The 27,111-nt window shown below is 36.6% G+C and overlaps 1 protein-coding gene across 3 annotated transcripts in view; it reads right to left on the reverse strand.

Annotated features, from left to right (window-relative positions):
* ahctf1 (AT hook containing transcription factor 1) overlaps positions 1-27,111 on the reverse strand; it is a 224,363-nt gene that overhangs the window by 155,828 nt on the left and 41,424 nt on the right. For all 3 annotated transcript variants that reach the window (XM_064341031.1, XM_064341029.1, XM_064341030.1), the window contains exons 5-7: positions 15,577-15,784; positions 7,288-7,404; positions 789-873 (exon numbers count right to left, since the gene is read on the reverse strand). In XM_064341031.1, coding sequence (XP_064197101.1) covers positions 789-873; positions 7,288-7,404; positions 15,577-15,784 — 410 coding nt within the window. The remainder of the gene's footprint in view (positions 1-788; positions 874-7,287; positions 7,405-15,576; positions 15,785-27,111) is intronic.

Raw genomic sequence — 27,111 nt, forward strand, 5'->3', positions numbered from 1 at the left:
GTCATCTGACATCAAGAATATTTTCTAACTGCAAGGCTGGTCGGGTGACTGGCTGCAATAATAGGAATTATTTGCTACGTTAGCAGTCTGTAGTCAAACACCTTTGCAATGGCCAACAGAGCGTGCGCGAGTCAAAGTTTGAACAGGGAGTCTCTGTAGCGTTTGAGTTACTGCAGCTAAATTACTCCATCAGTTATTCACACCGTAGCTGTCTCGTAACGAGGCTAAATCGTATGCGAGCTACTACTACAACTAACTATATACACAAATTTATCTCATTAGGATATATCCCTTGAAATGCATCATCTCGTAAAGTTACCGAACACGTTTTAACGTTTTATATGTTAACATTACGGTCAGATTTTTGTGCTTGATTATTACTCCCCACTTCCCATTTTACCTCAGCAATGCAGCGTTACGCCTCGGTAGGTAATAAAGTACCGCTGCGTATCAGTGGATGTTGAGTGGGTCAGGGAGGGGTTACAGAACCACAAGCACAAGATCGTTGCATGTTGTTGAATCTGAGGGATGTTGTTTAAATACATAAATAAATGCACAGTATTGTTTTGTATTAATTGATTGTTTTCCGTTATTCAATTACAATAATTTTTTTTTTTTTGCGTAGTTTCAGCTGGCATTTCGTACCTGCGTATTTTGACCAAGAATTGCGTGGTTGGTACACAAAATGCGTGCAGGTTGGCAGGACTGCATGTTATATGTCCAAAGAGTTTTTGAAGCTGAGCAAAAGGTGAAAGCAATAGCCAGCAGAGCTGCCAGTGCATATTTACCTCATAAAGTATCTTTCCCAAGGCTAGACACTTCCTCTCCCCGAAAGCCAACTGAAGTAGATGGAGACTGACAACATCCCCCTCACTGGACAAAGAACCAGGGGAATATTTCCATGAGTTTCACTTGTTGAACAAAGATTAGGACTGAACAATAAGACAAAACATGGGTTCTCAAACACAATCCAGAATTTTGACAATCCAAAATGGTCATGTCAACTGCTAAACTACAGGCAAAATTTCACACTCACAAATCTACAACACATTCTTCCTGATTGTACATAACACTTCTGAGCCATGTAGTTTCAGGAACAGCGAGCAAATATGAGCACAATCATAAAAAGGTACTTGGTAGACCTGCACAATTAATTAAATGAAAATAAAAATCACGATTAGACCACACGATTTATGAATAGCAGTAGGTGGTAATTTATTTTAAAAATATTTACATCCTCACGCTGCTGTTTTACAAAACTGATGGTTCCGTGGAGGAGCAGTGCTCTCTAGTATGCTTTCTGCATGCATAGCCAGCATATGAAGCTGATGTTTGGTGTTTGTCCAGTTACAAGCCTCCTTTAAACGAGTCAGTGGCACCATCACTTACAACTGGCCACGAGAGCACATGGTCTGACGGAGATGAAAAGGGCAGTTTCATTCAATACTGAAAATGAGTGCAGCTGAGGTCACCACTTATATCAGTTTATATCATTTAAGCAGTTACCTTTTATATCAGTTAAACTTACATGGCCTTACAATGGACAAAAAGTACTTAATTCATTCTTAGAGAGGTTTTGGATAGGTTTTTTGACTCCTATAAATCACTATAATAATGAAAAGATGCAAAAGAAAGTTTCATGAGCCAAAACTGCATATTTCTAGTTAAATATATGATATTGATTTACAGCAAATTCCAATTTAGACATTTTGGCTAAATTTGGAGACACAAAGGGACTTACTTTTTGTTTCATAGATCTTTAGCAGATCTGCATATTACTCTCAGATTTTGCACACAATGAGATTATGATCCAGGACCTACATAGTTATAGTTTATATAGTATAGTTATATATAGTATATATAGTTTTACCTATTCCATATACATTATTCCTCAGTATTTCATTTCAAATTGAAGGAGATCATTTTTGCATTTTCACCAAGAAATGCAAAATTTAGGGTGTCCTAAAATAAATTAACGTTATAATTTTAAATAATAACGCATGACATTTTATTACTTTTATTGTTTTTCCTTTCTGCTTTTTATGGTCATTTTAAATGATACATTATAAAACCCATACTAACATTGAGAATTTAGCTTACGTTAGACTTTGAGATCAATGTCTGCACCTCATCGGCAATCACTCTGCGTCCCCACATGAGGGTGCACCCCAATTTTGAAAACCCCTGACATAACACATGGAGGTATGAACATAAACAAATCACAAACAGAAAGTTTAAAGGAGTAACATGGTGGTTTTCACACTTTCTCAGTTTTATGTGCTATTTGCACAATAGGCATTGAAGAAACAGGATGAGTAAAGAGTTAAATATGTCCGTTCGTTATTTTCGGAGAAAAACGTGTTTTAAATTTATTGTCCTATTTTCAACCGGTTGAGAATGTTATCGAGTGCGTCACAAGTACAGTAACCACTCCCCTTTCCATGCCCTGTAAAGAAATCTAACTGGACACACCATCCTGCTACAAGTGTGCTGTGAAGTTTAGGTAGCAAACAACAAGGTTGAATCCTTTAGACCTAATTTACACAGAAACTATACGCTCAGATCGCCAAGCGGAATCGATAACATTTCAGAAAATATATAACTTTAAATGGTTTAATTCAATCTTCTACTGGAACTTTTGCCGTTTAATGAGGGTGTGAAAGAAAATTTTGGTGCCGCTGACTATAATCGAATGTTTTTCAGATTTACCGTTCGATTGAGCAAGTATAATTCAAAGTACATTTTTATAGGTTAGTGCTGTCCGATTGTGCTAGCTGTTTCACATTCTCCTTGTACGCCGATCAGTAAATGCTAACAGCACAGCACCGCTTAATTATTGTCACTTCTATCACCACTGTAATGAAATAATAAAAGACGACAAACTACCTTTTCTGTGAGAAATGTATTGTTGAGCTCACGCGCATACACTGCTGGCGACATTCTAAAGCTCCGTTTTGCCCTCCCTACTGTCAGTCAGATTGCTGTGATAGCTCATTCTAAATCATATTTGGGGACCCATGGATAACTTGTGACCCATAGTTTGTGCTGCTGGCTTACAGGCAAGACAATGTAAATATTTGACTAATGTTAGGTTCACTTATTAGAGTGCCTTTTAAGGACTATTAGACTATCTCTGGTTGGTTATATTCATTTATAGCTAGCTAGCTAACGTTAACTAGCTATGTAGTTTGCTTTCATAATGTAATGTTATCGATAACGTTAGCTAGCTAGTTTGCCTTCTTAAGGACGTTATAATTGTGGTTTTATCTTAACTTGGCTAGCTAGCTAGCAAAAATTATTATTGGATATAAGTCAACATCCTTAGCTATCGATACTTGATATACTGAGTTAGCTAGCTTGTGAGAATTCAGTCTCCCAAGATGAGCGTGTATCATGGAGGTAGCTATGGTAACGGGGCATAGCTAATTGACAGTTCTCATTACCACGTCCAGACAGTTCGGGTGAACTTTTATAGTGGGAAATTTAGGCTTAGAAAAATACGTTTTAAAATACATTTAAATGACTGAATAATAAAAAAATTATGCACATTTGTTTTGTTGTTGCCTAAAGACAACTGAAAAGTGTCACATTCAACCACTATGTTACTCCTTTAACGACCTATACAGGCAAACATAACCTGTGTTATGTATTAAGTATTAAGTTCAGGTAACAGCAGACGTGCGTATAACCTGCAAGAACGCATTCTCGGTACACTTGTATCCTGAAATGGTATAAAAATGAACAAAACTGTTGACTGTTGTTACATCTTAATTACTCATTTCTGATACCAATGCTTTCTTATAACTAATGTTACAGCCATCCTTACTACTGAAACTGGCTTATCCAATAACTACGGTTATAGATTAATCATTCATTTATGCTTGTACCGATGTATGCTTACCCATAACTAACCTAAAGCTTACAGCTGGATCATTCATTAATATTTTACCATCCAACGTCTCAATCAATTATCATTTTTTATCATTTACTTCCAAGATAAAACAGCCATTTACTGAAGTAACATTAAAAACGATAATGGTAGTGTGGAGGGGTTCTGTGGTTAGGGCACCATCTGCAGGCGGAGAGGGAGCAGTTTAGCTGGCCTGCTTCCACAGCTGTTGCTAATTACAGTAGTTGGTCACCGTTTATCTGGTCTGCCTGCAGTGAGCAGTGAGACAGGGGCTCAGGAATGAGACGCATGCGGGAACTACGTGGTGTTCATTCCCTTCTGAGCTGAGCGTGTTTTGTTTGTTTGTTTTGTTATATGTTTGTATTGTTAAAGCACACAATAAAGCCTGTGTGCTTCTCATACTTGCGGACTGTGTGGTTTGTGGGGAGAGGAGCATCAGGACCAGTAACAGGTAGCTATCTAGCCAACTCGTTTACCAAAATTTTTGATTGAAGCATGTTTTGGTCCAAATTTCTGAATGTTGTAAAAAAACAAATTGCAATGTTGGGCACAAGTGGTAGCAAATTAGTAAAAAAAAAATAGAGAAAATGTGCTAATTTCAAAACCCAAACTTGATAGTTCAGTCGTGATGATAAACACATCATGAGTGGTTCTTTCACAAAGTTGCCCTTCTGCCAAAATGTTGTTTCTGAACTAAAGAATAGGTTGTGTATTAGTCACACTGGTATATTGGATCTAGGGTTGTGATGGATTTCTATAAACAACAAATATTTAACATTTCCAAACTTTTTGAAACAAATAAAATATTTATTTTTACAGTGTTAAACATTCGTTAATGTTTAACGAATTAAATTGCCTAAACATTCTTAGATATTAAATAGGAAATGAAACAATAGGCCTATTAGGGTTGTCAAAAAATATTCGAAGTTCGAAAACTATTCGAAAATCTTTCTTTTTTTTAAAGTTCAAACCTAAATTTGAGCATTTGAAATTAGTATTGTAATTAACATGCAGGCTTTATTTCATGCGGCGAATCATGTTCATGCACGCAAAGTTCATTTCCTGTGCTAACGTTACTTCCTCTGTCAACAAAAAAGGTTCTGCCCTGGACCGAGGGCAAGTGGATTGTCTGGTTTTCCTTGCCAGTAACCTCCGGTGATACTTTCAGCTCTATTGACACCTAACGTTACTGGTCAGCTAGCCTAGCGAGCCAGTCTCTTTTTTCACTTCGTTCAACACATCTGGTCAGCTAACAATTTTGGCTAAATAATGTTCCCATGACAGGCTATGTTTCCTTTCTTTTCTGAAGATTTTGATAAAATTGGATGATGAAAGAAGTTAAACTAAACCGAGTAAGTAATTTATGTTGTTTTAGGCTACAGGTATTAGCCGTTTGAATAGTTTTTGTGTTAAGAAATAAACAGGGATTTCCTATAAACAATCATTTCCCGATGATTAATAAATGCAGATGTGTGGCAAATTACATCCACGTGAAAGTGCTTTATTCATTTGCGCATTAGGCTATAGAAACTGCAGGGGGCTCATTTATAAAATGAACTTGCATGCATAAGTCAAGTGAAGACCTGACGTAGAGTGACGTGATTTTCTACGCACGCGCCACACAGTTGATCTAAAATACGTTTTGTAAATGAGGCTCCAGATGTAGTAACCTAGTATTAAAGTTCACCGATGTCCTCTATTCTACTGCCCGCTTGTGGAAAATAACGCGCAGGCCAGTTTAGATGGAGCGTCCCGTGCATATTGCGCCCGACAATAAGTGGCTTATTTTTGTGAATTATAGGCAAATGATATTCAAATATATTCGAACTCTAACTAATTACAAAAGCTAATATTCTAACTCAATTTCATGGCACTTTTGACAGCCTTAAGGCCTATAGCATATTTAAGTAGTGACAGTGTTAATAAATGAAACGAAATAAAACTAATCGACATTGCCTGTTAAGAGAGATGAAAATGTGCTTTTAATTAGCGAGAGTCGAATTAAATCAAATGAATTTATTTTGGTCAAACCGACAGTCTTCTCGTTTACAAAAAGGCAGCATAAGTAGAACAGAATGAACGCTTTATTAACACTTATTTCTTTAAACAGAACAAAGATTTAACATTTCCAAACATTTTGGAATAAATCAAATAAGTAAAATGTTTATTTTTACAGTGCTAAACAAAGAAGGCTATGTTAAAACAAAATAAAACAGACCGGCATTGCCTGTCTTTCCGACTGCGACGGTTGAATTAATTTGGTTACGCTGTCGGTCAGAGCTTTCCATTTGTCCCGCTTATATTTCACCCCTCGGGCAAAATGCTTGGGCCACACTCAGCTGCCCCTGGCTAGATGTAGATGGTGTAGCAGCTTCGGATGTCAGTCCAAGTTGAGCATATTTGCTTGGGTGGTGTGTTCTGAGGTGATTTCTCAGATTTGTTGTGCTATATTGTTTTACGGGTACTGTTTTATTTGAATCGTCTAGTTCTCCATCTTCATTCAGTTTAAATCAGAAATGGGCCCAAATTGGTGACGTTGGTTTTTCCAACAAGCTCCATCTTGATTTTACCTCAAGTCTCTGTTCTTGTCAGTGAAATTGTGAGTGACAGGTCACGTGCATTCACTGGATGAGATGATTTCATTCCATCAATCAGAGCGCTGTAAGTTGCTGCAACTATCAGAAATGTTAGGAACTTCGGTTTAGTCAAACCATGTGAAATCTTTATTGATAAAACTATATTAAGCAATGTTATTCGCATATATTAACGTAATTACAAAAGTAATACGAATATATTATTATTATTAGTAGTAGTAGCCTATTTGTTGTTTTAATTATTATTAGGCTATTATTATTCTTATTATTATTATCATTATTACATAGTCTACTGAAAAAGAGAGATTAAAAACAATGCTTGCTTTGCAATGTTGCTCAACCCCCTCCCAGATTAGCGGAGGAGCTTGGTAAACTTCAAAGACAGCACACTGCAGAGACAGCGCACAATTTAAAGATTGTTGCAGGGAGAAGTATTGTCGGCTTTCTTTTAGAGGGGTCGTGTGGTGTTTAAGCATAGCATACATTAAATTATTTATGTATATTTATAGGAAAGGTAGATTATTTTTGGCAACAACATTATGAAAAAGTATACATTTTAGAAAAACATCAACAAATGGCGATTATGACAGATTTTTGCATGTGTGTCAATGACCGTCGATGACCGTCATTCGCACGATTATGAAATAACCGGCCCATCCCTAATTGGATCCAACTGTTTTTAAAAAAATGCTTTTTTTTTTTACTGTTTACAAGACCTGCTAATAATACAACTGCTTCTCGTGGGTTTTGCAGTAAATATTAAGGGATATACGGGGAGCTCACTGGTCCTGGGTAGACTGCACGGCCCACAGATAGCAGCAGTTGCGAGGGTCATTCTCTGGTTCTTGAAAGGTGAAGGCGTACACAGGCACCCTGCCCCCCTCCAGCTGGGAATGATACCTAAGGGACAATGCAAGAAAAACATGCAGCTATAGTAAATGAGTGCAACAATTAGTTTTTGCTGAGTACAGCTCAAAATCCTCTGTTGGCTTTTGCTTAGCAAACATTTATTCTCAAAATACCATTTAATCTTAAATCACTTCTCAACTGGAGTAGTGACGACTATCAGATTCCAAAGAAAGCTACTTGTGAATGTTCCTATTCTTAATTGGGCAAAACTGTATAAATGACCTACTATTGTCATCAGACTGCAACCGTATACTACTAGCACTTCTTGACCTGAAAGCAGTTTCTGTGACAGCTGATTACAAGATCCTACTTGACGGACTCCAAAGCTGTATTGGAATTTGTAAATAGTAGGATCCAGCAATATTGCGATTTTGTCTAACAACATATTGGAAAATATAATTAATATTTTCAATATTTTGTGATGAACGCTGGCATGTCGTTGTACAGGTATGTATACTGGAAATAAAACACTACATGGTTTGCTAACAATTCACTTTATTATTATCTTATGTTCCCCAGCCACTTATTCAGTTACCAGAAATATTTTTTTAACTATTGTAAAAACAAAACATTTGATAATGCAGAAGGAATTCAGACTTAAGAATTACATGCAGACTTTAGCACATTTCATGCACTTGACTCAAAAACATATACTGATTCCAACTGACACACCCTCTACATATTGACTAAATATCTAAATATTTAATAATGGGATGCTAAAGACTAATCAATTATTGACTATTCTTCATTACACATACACGGAATGATCTAGCTTAATAATTAAAAATATTAATTGTATTTCTGGTCGCCTAATGTTTTCTCTTTTGGAGAAAACGTAATAATTTAAATAGTATATTTTAGCCAAGTGAGATGGGTTTGGATATATCTAGACTGCAGATAGTCAATAACGCTTCACAGGCATATTGTCGGAGCCAGGAAAGAGGAAAACAATTCTGTGTCGGTCACTGTTCTGACCAATCGTAGATCAATCTAGCTATCATTGCCATTTTATTTTTCACTCACTCTCCCTCAAACTTTCATACCAGGAATGAATTTGTTGCTCTTCTTTGAAGCTCTAGAAAAGGTTCAAAGTAGGGCAACCAAACGGATTCCTGGTATGAAAGATAAAAGCTATGAGGAATGACTTAAAATGCTTAATCTCTACAATCTTAAAAAAAGAAGACTCAGGCTTTTAAATTCATAAAGGAGACCAACAGAGTGAACTACAAGAGATTCTTCAGGCTGAGTTCTGTTAGTAGAACGAGGGGACATAAATGGAAATTAGCAAAAGGTAAATTCTGTATGGACCTTAGGAAAAAGATTTTTACGCAGATAGTGGTCATGTGTGGAATCCCCCGCCAAGTCATGTAGTAGAGGCAGAAACTCTGGGGATTGTCAAGACTAGGCTTGATACATTGTTAGACTGTCCAGTCTGTAGGTAATCAGAGTACTTATTTAATCTAGAAAATGGCGAGCATTGTTGGGTGAGCAAATTAGATTGAAACACTGTTTCCTAAACATCAGCTAAGGTATTTTGGCTAAATAAACCAAGCAAGACTCAAGTGCAGTCCTCATGCGGTTACAGATGGCAAATAAACCTACTCAGTGGCTTGAGGTATCGTTCCCTAACATAATCAGTTATCTTATCCATAATCAAATGGTTTAACCTCTTAGCGCACAGCCCCTAGTGGTGGGCACGCCCGTGTGCCTAGATTACTAAAGTCAAACATTTGGTGCTACTGCAACCAACGTGTGAGATGAAAACAGAAACGCGTTGTTTCAGTTTCATTAGTAGACGATACATGACAACTATGCCGAAAACGGAGTTTCGCAGCCCCACCATTGTCGCTCCGGTCGTTCATTTAACACGCACCCCCTCCCTGCAGTCTCATCTAAAAAACACCCCCCACCCTTGACATAATGGACAATATTGTCTATCCTGGCATTAATAAAAATATTCTTTCACCACTAAAAAATCGTACTCCGTCATAGCAACAAGATAAACCCGACAATAGCCCTAAGATATGCCTATACAGCAGTGAAAACGCTGCTCACTGAATAACGAAATAAACAAGAAAAAGTTTTTTAAAATGGATACCATGTCATTCTACAGTCAATATCTGGGACTAAATATTGAATAAATATAAAACCTTACTGTTGGTTTTACGTGTAGAGATGTCCCTTTTGAGACTGCGTGGTCATATATTGTCTTGGACAATCCGTTTGGGAAATATAGGCGCATCTGTGACGCCTGGGTATCTTCCAAAATAGCTGTGCGTAACACCACACCTGTTGTTTACGGCGTCGTCGCCCTTTTTAGTACAGTCTGACTTTATTTACAATTCATTTATTCAGTAGGCGAGAGTATAAGCTTTCTAACGATGTATAACATGTCTAATTCTGCTTTTGGAATGGCGTTTTATAGGTCAGCGTAACAGAAAATATTCTTAGCATCGAATTCACTTACGCACTCACTCTGTTAGCAGACAAATACGATGCACCTAACGAAACATGTTCAAGGATATTTCGTAATTTCTTGGAAAATACTATTATTATTGAGGACTTCTGAACATAGCTAAGCCATATGTTTGCTGATAGACCTAGCTGACATCATTTTCTGGAGCAAAACAGAAGCGAATAGAACAATATCATTGATACTGTCTCTGTCTCTATCTACTGAACATAGAGGAGATTTCATCATTGCTATGTAAGTATTACCGTTCAAAATATTTCGGTTATATACGTTATTTTTGAAATTGAGTATCTTTAAATAGGTTAGTGGTGTTATATAATGTAAATATTTCACACTGTAATGTAAGCGTTAGACGGAAGTGTAATAGTTTTTGTGAAGCATGCAACAGTGATGACGTCAGAGCTGGAACATTGCCAAAATGTGGTGGACGGGTGAAAATAGTTTTCATGTTGTCTCATCCCCATACAAGAAAACATACGAGAGTACAGAGTATAGAAATACACACGAGTTAATTATTACACATTTAGGTACTGTACCGCATTGTGTGACAATGTTTTTGCATTATTTTTTTAATAGCAATGTTTCATCTTAAACCCTCATGAGGGGCTCATTTATATGCTTTATAATGGACAAAAAGCATTTTATTCAATTTTGGAGAGATTTTGGATATGTTTCTGGACACCTAGCTATTTTAGACCACTGTACTGACTGAAAGCTTGTAATTCCCATTTAAAAATTATGCAACAGTGATTTTCTTGAGTCAAAACAGTTGATTTGTAGTGAAATACATGGATATGTTATGATTTACAGCAATGCATAATTTAGACATTTTGGATAGATTTGGAGATGCTGGGTACACTGCTTAGTTTTTGCTTCGTACACCTATAGTAGTTCTACATATCCACCCTTAGATTTTATGAACTTGTGGTCAAGAAGTTTTTGACCTAGCACATGTATAGTTTAACCTCCTGCATATATTCAATCTCGCAGTATTTCATTGCAAACTTAAAGTGCAAATTTATTTTGGATTTTTTGTCAAAACAATTGCATTTGTGGCACTTTATTTCTTCCAAAATTATGAATATAAACTAATCTGTGTTAGTATTGTAAATTGTACAAATGTCTTGCTTCATTTAAGCCATTTTTCAAGTCTCTGTGGTGCTCACGTCTGGAGTTATAAAGCTTTAAATAGGGTACCCCCTAAATGGGCAAGGATTGGCAAAATTTGGCTTGTGCCTTAAGAGGTTAACTTTGAACATTTGATTGCAGAAGCAATGGTAGCATTGTCTTTGTGGGCTAGTGGCATTAGCAGCTGCTAGCCACAGGTTTCATTGGTAATAAATAAAAGGAAATCCAAGATTATAAATCTGTATTGTTGTGCAGTAAACCACACAGCAGCTATCCGACATTTTGAATATTGCAATGTTTTTGGAAAATTGATATATATAACTAGATTCTGTTCCAATTTAAAGACCTATAACTGACCGCTTCATTGATTTAGGCAAAAAAAAAATTCCTCCTCGAGAGTCGAATGTGTCTAAGTGTCTAAGCAAGATGTTTGTTCAATTTGCCTTACCTACACCCTGTTGGTCAGTTGAAATAATGGCCCATCAGTGGGACTGTCACAAAGTTTCGTAACAAGCTCACAATTTCACCACCAGATATGAAGTCGCCCCCTAGTGATACCAACATTTTCGCTCAAACAGCCTATTCCCACTGGACTCCATTCATGAATGACAGCAAATTAAAAATATTTCTGCTCATATATTGATGTTCAATTTATGCTACATATTTAGGGGGCCAAGCACCAAGGGTGCATAGGACCCCTAGTTCTGGGATTATTATGCCACCTGCAAAATTGCAACTTTGAAAAAATTATTACGGCCATGCCGTTTGATGTACATTCGCCAAATTTTTTAATCACGTCTACCACCTCATGTTGAACTTATATCCCCTAATGTCTGCCTTGATTGATTTTCCACCATTTCCAATAAAATTTTTTAAAAAACTTTGGTACTTCTAGAATTTTTGTCCGATTCTTACCACATTTGGCATGCGTCATGTATAGCATTCCCTGTGTTAAATTGTTAAGGAAATGTTGATATCACAAAAGACATTGAGGGGGCAACATAGCTCAGGAGGTAAGAGCGGTTGTCTGGCAGTCAGAGGGTTGCCGGTTCGATCCCCCGCCCTGGGCGTGTCGAAGTGTCCCTGAGCAAGACACCTAACCCCTAATTGCTCCCAATGAGCTGATTGGTACCTTGCATGGCAGCCTTTCACTGTTGATGTGTGAGTGTGAATGGGTGAAAGAGAGGCATAAATTGTAAAGTGCATTGGATAAGAGCGCTATATAAATGCAGTCCATTTACCATTTGCAGTCCAAGACGGTCACAGGACTAATTTCAATTTAGACAAAAATCGCTGACCATGACTAAAATATGTGCATGCCCAAAAAATTGCCGATTGTGTTGATATTTCAGGTAGGGCTGCTGTGATTAGTCGATGTAATCGATGACGTTGACGCTGAAAATGCATCAACATCAATATTTTAAACCGACGCATTGTATTTTTTTTTGTTTTTTTCTTAAATTGAATTAACCTATTTGATATCTAAAACGCTTCAATTCATTATAACAAATGTTTTTCTTCAATATCACTACGTAATTGCTATGTAACGTCAGTCGTCTTTGGCTCCAGTCATTGGTCGGCTCCAGTCAAAGCTACAGTTTAAAAAAAATCATGGCAGCTGCAGCAGAGTCCGACTCGGTTGCGAAAGAGGTTCACAGGTTCCAAAAATAGCTGTGCGTAATACCACACATGTTGTTTACGGCGTTGTCGCCCTTTTTAGTACAGTCTGGCTTGATTGACAATTCATTTATTCAGTAGGTGAGAGTATAAGCTTTCTAACGATGTATAACATGTCTATTTTGCTTTTGGAATAGTGTTTTTTAGGTCAGCGTAACCAAACATTTTCTTATCATCGCATTCACTAACGGATTTACTCTGTGGTAGCAGTGAAAGACGCTGCACCTAACGAAACATTGTCAACGATTTCTCGTAATTTCTTGGAAAATACTATTATTGAGGACGTCTGGGCATAGCCATAAATTTTCTGATAGACCAATCTCACATCGTTTTCTGTAGGAAAACAGAAGCGAATAGAACAGTATCATTTATTTACTGTCTCTGTCTCCATCATAGCGTGGAGTGTTTAAAACCATAAAGCCACCTCTCCGTTTTTTTTTTTTGTCAGCGCATCACCGTTATTTTTACATTCATTCTGATATGTCGCCTAAATGCCTTTTTACGTTCATTCGGCTTAAGACGCTCCGCAAAATCACTTAGGTGCTGCGCCTAAGCCTTTCTATGGTAGGGAAAACCCTGGAACTTAAATTAAATTAAATTAAATGGTCAATTAGATTTTTTTGGAGGAAAATTAATCGTTTAGATTAATCGACTAATCGGTAAAATAGTTGATAGATCAATCGATAGAAAAACAGTCGTTAGTGGCAGCCCTAATTTCAGGAAATAACAGACAGCCATACTGTAGATGAGCATGCACAGGCTTGCAGCCCTATGGTGCAATGTGGCCTGTAGGGGGCGCTTTTAGCAAAATACTGATTTGCATAAGCTCCATAAGGCCAAATTCTTAGAAATATCACAGATTAAACATAAATAAAATATGAATATGTAAAAATTGTGGAAAAGATATTTGACCACACCTCCTTCATATCCAGCCACTGTTCAAATTTTGAGAATATACAAATTGAAAAGGGACCCATGTAAACAAGGCTCCAGAGTGTGACCATGTTCTGGGCTTAGGCTAGCTCTTTTCTTGGAAACTTTTCACAACTAACTAACGCTTAGATTACAGTGTGAAATGTCCACATTATATAATACCACTAACCTATTTAAAGACACTCAATTTCGAAAATAAGGTATATAAACGAAATATTTTGAGCAGCAATACTTACATAGCAATTATAATTTTATCTGTGTTCAGTAGACAGTAAATCAATGACAGTTCTATCCGCTTCTGTTTTGCTCCAGAAAACAATGTCAGATAGGTCTATCAGCAAACATATGGCTTAGCTATGCCCAGAAGTCCTCAATAATAATAGTATTTTCCAAGAAATTACGAAAAACCGTTGACAACGTTTCATTAGGTGCAGCGTCTTTTAGGCTACTGCTACCACAGAGCAAGTGAATGCGATAAGAAAAAAATTGGTTACGCTGACCTAAAAAACGCTCTTCCAAAAGCAAAATTAGACATGTTATACATCATTAGAAAGCTTATACTTTCACCTACTGAATAAATGAATCATCAATCAAGCCAGACTGTACTAAAAAGGGCAACAACGCCGTAAACAACATGTGTGGTATTACAGCTATAGGCATCACAAATGCGCATATATTTCACAAACGGATTGTCCAAGACAATATACGACCACTCAGTCTCAAAACGGACATCTCTACGCGCATTTATTCAATATTTAGTCCCAGATATTGACTGTAGAATGACATGGTAGATATGATTTTTTAAACGTTTGTCTCGTTTATTTTGTTATTGTAATGTAATGGTACAAATGTCTTGCTTCATTTAAGCCATTTTTCAAGTCTCTGTGGTGTTCACATCTGGAGTTATAAAGCTTTAAATAGGGTACCCCCTAAATGGGCAAGGATTGGCCTGATTTGGCATGTGTGCTAAGGGGTTAATATGAACCTACATTCTGTATTCTACAAGTATAATGGCCAAGTAAATTGTTTCATCCATCATTTCAAGAACTACTTTTTTCTGGTAAAAAAACATCCCTGATCCCTGGAATACATCAAACCAACAATACTGCCATTTCTATATTTGTTAAACTATGACATTTCATAAAACACTTCCATGCAAAGACGATGTCATTCAAAAAAGTGATCGTTACATGGCAGTGTTTCATGCAATGTCATGAATATAGAAATGGCAATATTTTTGCTTTGATGTGAAGTCAAAATGGAGGTAGGCAACAAACCAAGATTTTTGTGTACCACTACTGGTCACCCATTAAGCAAAGTCTGGACCTTTCACATACTTCAAAATATTTATTCAAGTAGTTTCTTGAAGTTTATAAATTAGCAAAAAAAAAAAAAGAAGCAAGGCATACATCTTTCACTTTAACTTTTAATATTTTAAAATATATGCATAAAAATATGTATTTTTATCACCCTTTTTATCATCTGTTCAGAGAAAATCAAATTTCAGATAACTTAAGATTTGATCACTGGCCTAAATGATTTCCAATTCTTAACCCGTATTGTCTTTGTGAGTGGTTTTAATGCCCCAGACATTTTAAGGTGCAAAAGCTTTATTGCCCCTGTCCATAACCCAACCCATTATACTCCATGTCTGCTTCGAAGATATGAGGGCCTGAGCACCATTCCAATGAAAATTTCTGCTAAGAACCCTGCGACCACATCTAGTTCCTATGAATCTGCATCCTAAGCTGGCCAAAGGAGGATGGACTCCCCCGTACTGAGTCTAGTTCTTCCCAAGACTTCTTCCTATATGCCACTGAGGGCCAGGGTAATGAAGCGTATTAACAAGTTCTTTGTAAAAAATACACAATACTAATAAAATTTCACTGACATAGCAGTGACTGGCAGGGCCTATAAACATACGTAAAGTGTAAAGTATGGGGCAAGCTCACTCTTTTTTCAGCGTCTTCATGTTCCAGAGTTGCAGGTACCCATCGGAGAAGCCTACTGCCAGCAGGTTTGTGCGGGTGACATACTGTAGGGCAGTGGCACTCGTGCCAGAGGGGGTGCTCAGCTGGAGGCACAGATGCCGCCCCTGCTGTGTCACCCTCTCCCGAATGTGGGGGACCTCAGCAGGTGACTTGTTTACCACCTCCAAATCTAAACAAAGAAGAAATGAGAAATAAAGAGATCAGATCAACTGCAGCTCTGAAAGCCCACATGCCATTTTGTTCACTCACTCAATGTCAGTGCAATAAAATAAATCTATACAGCATAATATTGCAGTACTTTCTTCAGCGAAATAGTAATGATGGGGCAAAAAGTGCTAATATTTTAAGTAAATACACATATTTCGTAATGCATGTTATTTTTTGAGATGATTAAAGTGCAAACTGGGGGCAATGAACCACCCTCCATGGCACGCATTAAAAATCATATAACCACACATCTTGTCATGATTTCCACACATTATATGTTCACTTAAGAACATTCACTTGTTTACGTTCAACAGCCCACATTCAAAATTAAAGGTTATTAGCAAGAGAGGTGTGTAGCAGCCAATAATGTAATAACTACCATTAATGTAATAACTGCCAATAACGTAATAAAAGTCGATAATGTAATAACTGACCAATAATGTAATACATTTTCTGAACCAATAACGTAATAACTTATTACATTATATGCAAAAAGTTATTACATTATTGGCTGGTTATTACATTATTCGCTGGGTTTTTAAAAAAATCATAAAAAATGTAACAACAGGAGCCGATAATGTAATAATATACTTATATCGCTTTAAGTTTTATTTATTGGCTATAAAGTGTCACACTTCCATGACACTTACCCTTGTTTCCTTTTTCAAATAGCTGCTCAAAAACCTGACCGCACGCACGCACACATGCACACATGCACACACCTACTCTCTCTCTGGGAATTATGACTATTTATTTGTTTGTGGTGCTTGGTTAGACATATCTCCAGCCCTGCCTTATACTCCTTAACCATTTGAGTACCAAATGAAGTGCGAGCACATATGTTTGCAAACACAGACAATTACTCTTGCTTAGATGCTTTGTCCACAAATACAAAGACCACCATTTCTTTTCATGAAAAATGTCAGCTTTAATTAAATTTATTTAAATAACTTTTTCAAGCAAACTGTTTCAACCACACTATTATAGCTATTCAGTGCTCTCTCTCTCTATGTATATATACCAAACCTGACTCCTGAAAGGTTACATGAAAATGTATTACCAAATCAGAATCCTTGCCCTATTGACATCCTTGGCTATTTGAATACAGTCATGACAAGCTCAACAAAGAGTCTAAAACCGAAGCAAATTATATCTATAGTTCATTCTTTTTTATTTTTGCCATTTTCTCCAATTTTAGTCGTTATACCAATTCTCTGTGTGTATCACGGTCCTGGTCGATGCGCTATCCTCTGTTGGTCTGGGGAGGGTGTAGACTACCACATGCCTCTGATACATGTAGAGTCGCCAACTGCTTCTTTTCACCTGACAGTGAGGCAGAGGTGGGAGTAAGTCACACTTGTGCAAGTCACAAGCAAGTTTCAAGTCTTAACCTTCAAGTCTCAAGCAAGTCCCATGTCACTGTGTTTAGACTCAAGCAAGTCAAGTCGAGTCACTAGTAAATGTCAAGAAAGACAAGTCAAGTCATTGCTCAGGTCAAGCAAGTCACAAGTCAAGTCACCATGAAAGAAGTGCTTAAAACAAGAGAGAAAGGGGCACAATGGCAAGCCATGTCATGGGAAAACTGCACCTGTTAGTGAGTTAGTTAGTTTCTACAACTAGGGATGGGCATGGTTAGGATTTTATCAATACCAATACCACTGTTGATACTGCTTATCAATACCATTACTTATCAATACTCTTATTGATACTTCCTAATTTGGAGTGCAAAATACATGTTGTTAAAAGAATTATCAGTACTACTTTTATATTAGTTGGGCAAAACATATTTAACAAAATAGTTCTGTTGAAAAAATGAAACATATTGTTTTCTGAGACATGATGCTGGGACCAATTATTGTATTCGTGGACAAAGCATCTTCAAAGAGGTATAGATTTCATATTATATGACATAAGAGTAATTGTCTGTGTTTGCAAACATATGTGCTCGCACTTCATTTGGACCTCAAATGGTTAATGAGTAGAAGGCAGGTCCTGGAGATAAGTCTAACCAAGCACCACAAGCAAATAAATAGTCATAATTCCTAGAGAGAGAGTAGGTGTGTGTGTGTGTGTGTGTGTGTGTGTTTTCTCAGAGTTCTGAGGACTAAGATTCAGGGGTCATGATTGGCCTGGTTTTTGAGCAGCTATTTGAAAGAAGCAACAGTAAGGGTAGGCCTAAGTGTTATGGAAGTCTGACACTTGATAATAAATAAAACTTATACATAGTGATACAAGTATATTATTACATTATTGGCTCCTATTATTACATTTTTAATGATTTATTTTAACCCAGCTAATAATGTAATAATCAGTCAATAATCTAATAATTTATTACATTATGTGCAAAAAGTTATTACGTTATAGGTTTAGAAATTGTATTACATTATTGGTAAGTTATTACGTTATCGACTTTTATTACATTAAGATTTATAATCGCGGCTAGACACTCAAGAGAGGAGTGTGTAGGTAGGTAACAAGCAAAGCTAGCCTTACAATCAAGGTTATTTGATGCTTACAATCCTATTCAAGTTAGTTAGCAATGCATTTATTACTTTCTAGCCAGCTTTCCAGGTTAAAATTAACTGTGGCAATTCCTTATTAGACTCCATAGACTCAAGCAAGTCAAGTCGAATCACTAGTAAACATCAAGCAAGACAAGTCAAGTCAAGTCACCATGAAAGAAGTGCTTAAAACAAGAGAGAAAGGGGCACAATGGCAAGCCATGTCATGGGAAAACTGCACCTGTTAGTGAGTTAGTTAGTTTCTACAACTAGGGATGGGCATGGTTAGGATTTTATCAATACCAATACTTATCAATACTCTTATCGATACTTCCTAATTTGGAGTGCAAAATACATGTTGTTAAAAGAATTATCAGTACTACTTTTATATTAGTTTGGGCAAAAAATATTTAACAAAATAGTTCTGTTGAAAAAATGAAACATAAGCCGCGTTTCCACCAAAAGTACCCGGAACTTTTAGTCCCAGGAACTACTTTTCAAGGAACTAAAAGGTTCCTTCAGCCCATTGTTGTCTGCGTTTCCACCGCGGTCTAAAGTCCCGCGAAGATTAGGCAAATTAGCCCACTGACGTATGAAAAAGCGACGTTGTCTTCGGTCCATCTGTCCTATGATTTCTTCTGTAACCCCATACTACCACCGAAGTAGCCTACATTATTTTCTAATAACCGGGACCGCCCGGAGGGGTTTATTCCACTTATACACAACGGGTTACCAACAATGACTATATATGGTTACTTTTGTATTTATTGATTTTTATCGATTTAATCACCTGGAATTGAAATATTCTTCTGCAGCCGTTTGGGCATATTTTACCGTTGTCAAGCAAAACTGTCGTTGGTAGTTGAACTTGGATCGTTGTTATGCAACAAATAGGATATAACAGGCCAATAGTCAGATTGTAACTGTTTTATATATCCTCTCAAACACATTCATTATGTTTTTATGCGAACATTCACTTTCATGTCTTGACATCCGAGGTGACAGAATGCATTCACATTTCCAATATAACTGGCAACAACAGCAGAAAACATGCACACGTTGTAAACAATTTGCTGTTTGATTACTTTCTCATCGTCAATTCCATATAGGCTAATTTCAAAATGACAAGAATAGAACGAAAACTCGGACTTTCGCGAAAATTTAAATTAGCAGTGGTACAGCCACCGTTTGCTTTCCTTCGAATTTACTGCTAGCCGAGCAGCGAAGTGTGCCCTCCAGATGCGAACCATGCACCATAAATTAGTCCATAGTCTTCCTGGTCTTTTTGTGGAATTGCAGAGTAAAATTACGGCAGTCTGAAAAAGCTAAAGGGACGATTACTAGAATTAACCTGTTATTTTACCCTGACAAAAAGTGTGGAAGGTGATTTCCAGTTTGCTTTTCCTGTATCACCAATGTGAATTACGCAGAACTACCGCATACCTCACATAACTGTATCAAACGTTTTGAGTCAATTACAACGGGCTACCAAAGAAAATCCGGAAGAAAATATTCAGCAACCGAATTAATCCGTTTGAATGTTTTGGTACGTAATATGCTGTCCCAGCACGAATACTTAGCATTTTATAAAACGAATACTAAAGCAAGAAAAGAATAGAAGAGCACACGTTATAATTCCAAGACGTTGGCAGGCTATAACCAAAACTAGGCTACTGCGCCGCATAACATACAAGTTTGATTTGAAGTTACTATGAAAATAAATCTGTTTGCGGCTGCAGATTTTTAAACATGGCGGTTGAAATAAAACATAACACTGCAAGTAGTCGACCAATCAGAAATTTTCAGCGCTTGCGCCCCACCCCAAAGGTTCCACTACCCCCCGAGCAGGCACTTTTCTGGGGGTAAAATAAAGCCCCCGGAACTAAATTTAGACCCTAGTTCCTGCGGTGGAAACGCACCAAGTTCCACAAAAGGTTCCTAGTTCTGGGGTAAAGTTCCTGCGGTGGAAACGCGGCTGTATTGTTGAGACAAAACATGATTCTGGGACCAATTGGTATAGATACTGTAAATGTAATGTGTATCAAGAGAATGTTTAGTTCTTTAAAAAAGGGACAGTAAACCATCCTTTATTATTATGATAAAACTGAAAGATGTGTTACCAAAGTTATCTTTGTAGGTCATGTTATACACTATATTTTACAGTTTAGAATTTTGCATTAAGAGGTTGAAAGTTGAGCACAAGGGATAATAGTGCCAGTTTGGTTGAAGAAGTCATTTAAATACACTTGATTAAAGATATTTTTCATGGAAAGAAGTGGTGGTCTTTTTTATTTAAGAACACAGCATCTTCAAAGAGGTATAGATTTCATATTATACAACATAAGAGTAATTGTCTGTGTTTGCAAACGTGTGTGCTCCCACTTCATTTGATACTCAAATGGCAAAGGAGTATAAGGCAGGGCTGGAGATAAGTCTAACCATCAAGTTACACAAACAATTAATTCCTAGAGAGAGAGAGAGAGTAGGTATGTGTGCGTGTGTTTTCTCAGAGTTAGGACTAAGATTCAGGGGTCAGGATTGGCCTGGTTTTTGAGCAGCTATTTGAAAGAAGCAACAGTAAGGGTAGGCCTAAGTGTTATGGAAGTCTGACTCTTGATAATAAATAAAACTTATACATAGTGATACAAGTATATTATTACATTATCGGCTCCTATTATTACATTAATGATTTTTTTTTACCCAGCTAATAATGCTAATAATGTAATAACCAGTCAATAATCAATAACCAAACCATAATCTAATAACTTATTACATTATGTACAAAAAGTTATTACGTTATTGGTTCAGAAATTTTATTACATTATTGGTAAGTTATGTTATCGACTTTTATTACATTAAGAACGGAAAAATTATTACGTTATTGGTAGTTATTACATTATTGGCTGCTACAAGGTGCCACTTCCCTTGCAACACTTAGGGACCAGACTAATATCGGGAAAATCACTTCTATCCTGTAATAAACCAGTCAATAACACGTCATATGCATGTAGGCGGAGCCAACAAAAATAAGTAACAAAAAACAAATAAATAAATCACTGAATAGGGACCTAACGTTGATCAAGTTAGCTATAAATGTTATTTCATTACATTTATGTCAGCAAATATGAATCGTTCATGAATATAAAAGACCAGCAAAGGTATTTTAGAAAAATAAACTGACAAGGACTCCATGTTGTCCTCACGCAATTACAGAGAATACGATTGATTTTGACTTTGACTTGCTTACATGAAAATAGGCAAACAACTGAAAAGGAAGCGTTGCTTGGATCTTGGTACCACACTAAATTTATTCACTTTCCAGAGGCAGTGTCTTCTTCAAGGACTGTTAAGTTTTTTTCAGTTGTTTGTCTACTTACATAGAAGTAGGTTTTTACCTTTGTGAAACTTTGAGTGGCAGTGCATGGCATTTTTATTTTTTTGTTGCACAAAAGCTGGTGGCACGGATTAATAAGATTTTTGTTTTTCTTTACATTAGAACTAATGTGATGTATCAAATGAAGACAGGATACTCTGCTTTAGAAGTCAAAAAGCATGATTTAGAGTTTATTAACCTGTAAAAAGTCTAAGGTTTTTTTATTGTGACTAATCCCCTCTTTGGAAGTCACATTCATTTTTAATTACAATTGTAATTTGGGGAAAAAAACATTTTGATGAAGCCTCTTGAAGGGAGGAATATAACAAGAATACAAAACAAAAAACAAGAAAACATAAATAAATAAATATAGCCGCAAGCGGCGATGATCGGGGTCCAAGCAGATTGGGAGCATTTGGATGCTTGTTTGTTATTTAATTGTTAATGAAATGTGGTTTTCATGAATGCAAGCTGAAATGATGACACAGTTAGCCCAAGAACTTGAAAATTTAGCATTAAGACCAGGAGAGGTAAGGCAAAAGCAGGGTTTGAACCCTCAACCTTTCGATTGGGAAATAGTCATTTTCACTGAGTTACTGGCAAAGTCAGTGTTGAGTGCATGTATGCATGAACAAAAAATATTAAAGTGCATAATTCCACAAAGTTTTTGAAACACACAAGATACATTATGAATTGAATGAATTTTACAGTTTAGATACTTAGGTTAATTGTATACTTTTAGCATAATTTGATGTACTTTCTTAAATGTATGGAATTATCTGTATTCATTCATGTGTTAATTTGAAATTGAGCCTGGTCTTAAATATTTAACAAATTAAATGATATGTATGTACATGTATGTCTATTTATTTATTTTACCAAGACAAAAATACTCCAAAGGACCATTTTCACACGCCATATTTAATTCCAAAATATAAAGACAAATTTTGCCTATTGCAAAACACAATGGAAACACAAAGGGACATCAGGCACAAAAACCCTAGAGCAATTCTTTTTTTTTTTTTTTTTAAATAAAAAAAGAAGTCCAATATTTATATTAAAGTTAAAGCACCATCGTTGTCACATGGATTTTTCCTGTATGTATTGTGCCCATCCTGGAAAAAAAATAAATATGAAAAAGCAGATGCAGATTAAAAAAATCATTTTTAATTCAAGTTTCTGTATGCATTGTGCCGATTCTGAAAAAACAAAAATTCAGTAAGAAAACACAATATTATAATTACTGTATATAATGTGTATCCTGTATGACTGTAGCTGTTTAAGGACAGCTCTGTCAGGTAAAAGTGGTGCAGGCAGTACTGTATACAGCAGTGAGTGAGTGAGAATCATATTAACAGGCTGCCCGGTATTGTCCATTCAGACAGACAGAAGTTCTGTTTTTCAATTTATACTTTCAGTAAGCTATTACTGCTCTTTAATCACAGCAAAATGATCACTGTGAAAATATATTTAGTTTATAATAACATTGTGCTGTTGACTATAATTATTTTCTTAAAGTAATAATCTCGAATATTTTCATTAAAATAAATCTCTGTTAAGTCACTATCGCTGAATTAGGTAATTATGTTTTAGTGTTATACAACAACAAATTGTCTTCAAAAACTTTAAGCATGATCAAGAGATTGTTCAGACTGATTTTTAGCCAAGCTAAAAACAGACTAGGATGAGGAAAGTACGCTTCACAACATACATCTAACTTTTAACATGTTGGATTTATGCTACAAATTCATACCGGGGTCAAAGCAGTGTAGATGATTTTGCAGACAATGCCCATTAACCCTCTGGGGTCGGGAGCTCCGCCGGCGGAGCGCGACAAGATGAAATGAACTTTCGTTTCTACTTGGATGATTAACTTCACAAGCTGTTATCATACAGACGCAACAAAAACATTGACAGAAACCTTAGAATCGCGACTTTCCAATGCGCCCATTGGCAAATAATATGAATTGTTTTAAAAGTTTTAAATTTGATTAATTAGACCATGTATGCTTCATTAGTCCTTACTCATTACTATGTGAATTTCGCTCAGCAGGAAGTCCGCCCAAATCGCATTCACATGTTAACGACATTATAATTACTCTCCATAGAAGGGGACTAGGGGAGGGGCGATGCGAGATCCATGTGAGAAATGCCAAGCCTGCGAAAGCGGGATAGAATGTCAAAGCATATAGCGTAATTCACTTCTTTTGACGTAAACATTTCGTTTAATTTTGGAAAATCGCCCAGATGACTGGACGGTGTCATCTCGAACAGCGAACTGATCCAGCTGAGAATCAACTTCATGAGTAAGTATATTTCTTATCATATTGGTAAATATGTGTACTGTATTGCAACGTATCTCTGTGTTTGTAGGAATATCCAGCAATATGCGCGTTTGTAAATTCCCACACTATGAACTGTTCTAACTATTGCATCTCAAAATTATAGGCTAGGCTCTCTGCGTCTGGTTGTGTTAGAAGTAGCAGGTAGACTGTAGATTTTTTTCAATCATATTGGTAATAAATAGCCCATGCCTGGCGCGTAGTGGTGTGGCTAGGATTCTAAAACTTGGTGTCCTCGCACAATCGATATTAGCATACTGTATGTAAGTTCGGGAAATAGCAATAAAATAACCACTTAGCTAAACAGACCTAGCCTACTTCAGATTGAGACATTGTTATTGATGAGTTGTGTGTAGTTGAGTTGGAATATCAATGTTTATTTAGTTAGCTAATGTTGTTTCGTTAATAGCTTGCATTATTTGTAAATGTGTTATTCTCTGTGTGTTTGTAGGAATATTCACTAATATGTGCGCTAATGTAAATTCCCACACTACGAACGATTCTAACCATTGCATCTCAAAATTATAGGCTACCACTCTCAATCTGGTTGTGTTTGTTTGGTTCTTTGTTTGTATATGATGTAACTATGTCACATTTCCTAAGTTTTGTTTTCATTAGTTAGTGGTTTGTCCCTATTTTGTAAAGCACATTTAATTTTCACCTGTTGAAGGAAATGTGCTACATAAATGAAGTTTGATTTGATGTCACATTTCCTAACAATTGTTTTTATTATATTTACAGAGACGCTGATCAGGAAACAGTTCACCACTAGCTAAGAGGCCACGCAGGCTTCGCAAGAGTACACCAGTCTCATCTCATCTTCCATGCATATAGTTTACTTCAATAAATGTTCCAAAATCAAAAGATGCCTTTGTTTCCGTCTTCTAAATGGCTCATTGAGTCTTTGTGTTAGTGGTGGGGAGGCATGCGGCCAGGTGTGAATAGCCTACTTAGCTGGCAGTTCCTCCTACCCAATGCATATTCATTACAGAAAGGACATTTGCCCTCCCATTCTCACCTGGTGTTGAAAAATACTAGTCACAACACTAACTTTCAGAAATTTATTTTATATTTCTCATTGGATTTGCTAAAATATTTTGTCATCTTTTGATACCCAAGACCTTGATGAACACATTTCAGTGATCCAAAAACTTCAATACTATTGTTTAGTGTGTTTTATTACTGCTGTTTACAGTTTGTGTGTTTTTAGAGCAATTTACAATCAGCATATGATTATGACCTACTTACTGCTGCCATATTATTGTAGCTGAGTTTGTGCTGAAAACAGAGATATGAAAAACTTTGGAATCACTGCATATAAAGTTGATGAAATTTACATGTCAGAGCATGGCACAATCACCAGTGTACCTCATTTTACCCTCAGACCCCAGAGGGTTAAGAACACAAGGCCAGATCCAGATCAAATGAAGATTTGAAGCAGTTCACGATACCACCACCAGGATTTGAACCCTCAACCAAAGGATTGAGAGACAAACAGCTTACCACTGAGGTATTTGGAAAGGCATGTTCCAGTTAGGGTTGTGACGGTCATGGAATTTTTGCTGTCGATTATCGTCACCCAGGTAATCGAATCGATCGGCAAAATCTTCTCGTCTTGGGGGGGGGGGGGTGTTTCATTCACGAAAAGGCAGCATAAGTTGAATATAATTAACAACATAACTTTATCAACATTTATGTAGGACGGTGTGTAGCACAGTGGGTAAGGAACTGGGCTTGTAACCGAAAGGTCGCAGGTTCGATTCCCGGGTAGGACACTGCCGTTGTACCCTTGAGCAAGGTACTTAACCGAAATTGCTTCAGTATATATCCAGCTGTATAAATGGATACAATGTAAAATGCTATGTAAAAGTTGTGTAAGTCGCTCTGGATAAGAGCGTCTACTAAATGCCTGTAATGTAATGTAATGTAATTTCTATAAACAACAAATATTTAACATTTTTTACTTTTTTAAACTTTTCGAAAAAAATAAAATATTTATTTTTACAGTGCTAAACATTTGTTTCAACAAATTAAATTGCCTAAACATTCTTAGATATTAAGTAGGAAATGAAACAATAGGCCTATAGCATATTTGAGTAGTGACAGTGTTAATAAATGAAACGAAGAAAACTGATCGACACTGCCTGTTAAAAGAGATGAAAATGTGCTTTTAATTAGCGACAGTCAAATTAAATCAAATGAATTTGTTAAACCGACGGTCTTTTCGTTTACAAAATGGCAGCATAAGTAGAATAGAATGAACCCTTTATTAACACTTATTTCTTTTAAATAGAACCTAGATTTAACAATTCCAAATGTTTTGGAATAAATCAAATAAGTAAAATGTGCTAAACAAAGTAGGCTATGTTAAAATGAAATAAAACAGACCGACATTGCCTGTCTTTCCGACTGCGACGGTTGAATTAATTTGGTTACGCTGTCAGAGCTTTCCATTTGTCCCGCTTATATTTCACCCCTCGGGCAAAATGCTTGGGCAACACTCAGCTGCCCCTGTCCAGATGTAGATGGTGTAGCAGCTTCGGATGTAAGTTCAAGTTGAGCAGATTTGCTTGGGTGGTGCGTTCTGAGGTGATTTCTCAGATTTGTTGTGCTATATTGTTTTAGGTTAGGAACTTCGGTTTAGTCAAACCACGTGAAATCTTTATTGATAAGACTATATTAACCCTTAGCACACATGCCAAATCTTGCCAATCCTTGCCCATTTAGGGGGTACCCTATTTAAAGCTTTATAACTCCAGATGTGAACAACACAGAGACTTGAAAAATGGCTTAACCTCTTAGCGCATAATGGACAATATTGTCTCTGGGCATTCATAAAAATATTCTTTCACCACTAAAAAATCGTATTCCGTCATAGCAACAAGATAAACCCGAAAATAGCCCTAAGATATGCCTATACAGCAGTGAAAACGCTGCTCACTGAATAACAAAAAACGAAATAAACAAGAAAAAGTTTAGAAATGATACCATGTCATTCTACAGTCAATATCTGGGACTAAATATTGAATAAATATACAACCTTACTGTTGGTTTTACGTGTGGAGATGTCCCT

This window comes from Anguilla rostrata, chromosome 6 (genome assembly GCF_018555375.3).
Source record: "Anguilla rostrata isolate EN2019 chromosome 6, ASM1855537v3, whole genome shotgun sequence".
NCBI lineage: Eukaryota > Metazoa > Chordata > Actinopteri > Anguilliformes > Anguillidae > Anguilla > Anguilla rostrata.